The sequence below is a fragment of the Sinocyclocheilus anshuiensis genome, unplaced genomic scaffold (assembly GCF_001515605.1).
Source record: "Sinocyclocheilus anshuiensis isolate Anshui unplaced genomic scaffold, SAMN03320099.WGS_v1.1 scaffold930, whole genome shotgun sequence".
Classification (NCBI taxonomy): Eukaryota; Metazoa; Chordata; class Actinopteri; order Cypriniformes; family Cyprinidae; genus Sinocyclocheilus; species Sinocyclocheilus anshuiensis.
The window spans coordinates 1,399,017-1,401,651 of NW_015539900.1; the positions used below are offsets into that span (position 1 = coordinate 1,399,017).

Here is a 2,635-nt window from a genome sequence, read left to right on the forward strand (position 1 = left end):
ACATCACTGACTAAATTCTTTTTTTTTTTTTTTGGCTTAATAAACTCCTAAATTTGATGTGCAGATGATCAAACGGGAGAGAAGTCAGAAAATGCCACCAGTGAACTCCTGTCATTCAAGATGGAAATTCAGACGTTGCAGAAGCAGCTCAGTGACGTTGCTGTGAAGGCTTCTAACAACAGAGCTGTTCTCGATGAGCTACAGCTAGCCGGCGAGGACATGCAGAGCGGACATCACTCACTGCGAGATCTGTTGGAGAGCAATGCCAATGTCATTAGCAAAGTAAACCGCACCTTAAACTCATACAGCGGCTTGATTGACGGACTAAAGACAGACACGTCTCGGCTCCAGGTGGACCTTCAGGTGCAGACAAGCGAACAGGGCCGAAACACCCACAGTATCAGCACTCTGAACTTCACCCAGACCCAGCAGAGGAACCTCATCAGCTCTCTCCAGAGGTCGGTGGAGGACACTAGCCAGGCTGTCCAGAAGCTTAAGAATGACTATCAGAGCCTTCAGCAGGTGGCTAGGCAGACCAAAGCGGATGTTGACTGGCTGAGGGAGAAGGTCCAGAACCTTCAGGCCTTAGCTGCTAACAATTCTGTGCTGACTCGTTCTAATAGTGACGCTCTGGAGGACGTGACCTCTCAGCTGAATTCAGTCTCAGAGCAGGTGCAGAATGCCTCGGGCATCACCGACAGCCACGAACAGAGCATCCGTGAGCTCATGGACCAGCAGCGAGACCACGACAATTCAACCTCCTTGAAGTTTGATGCACTAGAGGCACATCTTGACCGCAACGAGGCGGAAATGGACCGCATAACGGGGAATGTAAGCTTCACCACACAGCTGCTCGGAGTGATCAGCGTGGATCTGAATGGTCTTCGCACCTGCTCCGAGACAGTGGCCCAGCATTCGGACCTGCTGCTGGGGCTGAACAGCAGTGTGGCAGAAACCAGAGCAGACAACACAGAGCTCAAAACCCAACAGGAAGAACTCGCCACTAGGCTCGACAAAGAGGTCAGCAGCCTCTCCATAGTCATGGAGGAAATGAAACTGGTCGACAGCAAACACTCGCAGCTCATCACAAATTTCACTATCCTTCAGGGTAAGATCTGAGGCTAGGCCTCTATTTATTTAAATATAAACACTTGTTTTAAAAAGATTTTGTTGTAGGCCTATATATAATTTAATCATTCCTATTTTATATTTTAAATCATATTTATATTAAGTAGTGTTATTTTTAGAATTATTTATATACTATTTATATACTATTATAGTTTTATCTTTTATTTTTTATATTTTCAGTTTTCATTTTTAGTTTAGTTTTTAGTCATATTGTTCTGTGCTTTTGACATTTTAAAATATAAAATATAAAATGAAAAATATAAATATATTCTATTTTGATTTTAGTTTTTATTTATTTCCAGTTAGTCATTTTAGTCTTTCACCTTAAACTTAACTTTTTCAATTAGTTACCAAGGCAACATTTTTATTTTTTGTTTAGTTTGCATTTTTCATTTAATATTTATATTTCATGTTTAATTCAATTATCATTTAATAATTGGATAATAATAATAATAGTAATAATAACATTATTATTATTACACAATATATTACAGTATAGAGCACATGATAGAATGCAACAGTGACTGCCCACTTTTCGGAAACAAAACAATAACAAATTATTTACTATGGTTAACAAATTAATTTTTTACTAAAATCATCAAAAATGTATAAAACTGTACATAATTTCTTGTAGTACAAATTTTGTGGAACTACAGTACAGATTTGATGTGTAGACTAATGCGCAGTAAAGGTTACTATATACTTTATATATAGCCTAGATAAATTATTCCAAAAGATAGATAGATAGATAGATAGATAGATAGCAAAGGTACGTTGTCGCGAAGGGCACCAAAGTCTTTACAGCGGGACACACGCTCCATTGAAGTTGAAGTAAGGGTAAAAATCTTTGGGAGGTACCGTGAGCAAACAGACAGTGCAATTCCACATTTATTTACCTATTTGCCACCTTACCTTATATTTTATTCCTCTCTTTTAATCCGTAATGGAGCGCACGTCCCGTCATGCCTGCCACAGCATCTCTCGCTGTTAACCCTCCGATTGATGCAAGTGAACAAACAGAGGTGCATTTTTGTGATGGCAAAATATGGCACTACCATTTTTTGTACACCAAAGGGGGCATGCGTTTATTTATTTTGCCTGTGTGAAAACATGTTCAGTTGCCAAGGCCGATATATCGGCCGATATTTGACATTTTTCAGATATCGGCATCGGCCATTAAGTTTTTCTGTTTGGCTAATGTGTTCGAGGCAGGACTTTTATTTTGACTGCGCTGAGAATGGCAGCACCTGAGCACAGCGCTCACATTCTCCCTCTTCATTGTTTGCTGTCACAGTTTAACAGTTCTAACTAAAAAGTATACAAAAAAAGTATTATAACAATTGCTTTTATATGTGACCCTGGACCACAAAACCAGTCTTAAGTCGGTATATTTTTGGTATATTATATATTTGGTATATTATATATTTTTCGGGTTTATTATATATTGGGTATATCTTTAGCAATAGCCAAAAAAAACATTGTATGGGTCAAAATGATCGATTTTTCT

The 2,635-nt window shown here is 38.7% G+C and overlaps 1 protein-coding gene across 1 annotated transcript in view; it reads left to right on the plus strand.

Moving 5' to 3' along the window:
* LOC107686068 (collectin-12-like) overlaps positions 1-2,635 on the plus strand; it is a 33,242-nt gene that overhangs the window by 27,713 nt on the left and 2,894 nt on the right. The window contains exon 5 of the mRNA XM_016482905.1: positions 65-1,108. Within this exon, the coding sequence (XP_016338391.1) occupies positions 65-1,108 (1,044 nt within the window). The remainder of the gene's footprint in view (positions 1-64; positions 1,109-2,635) is intronic.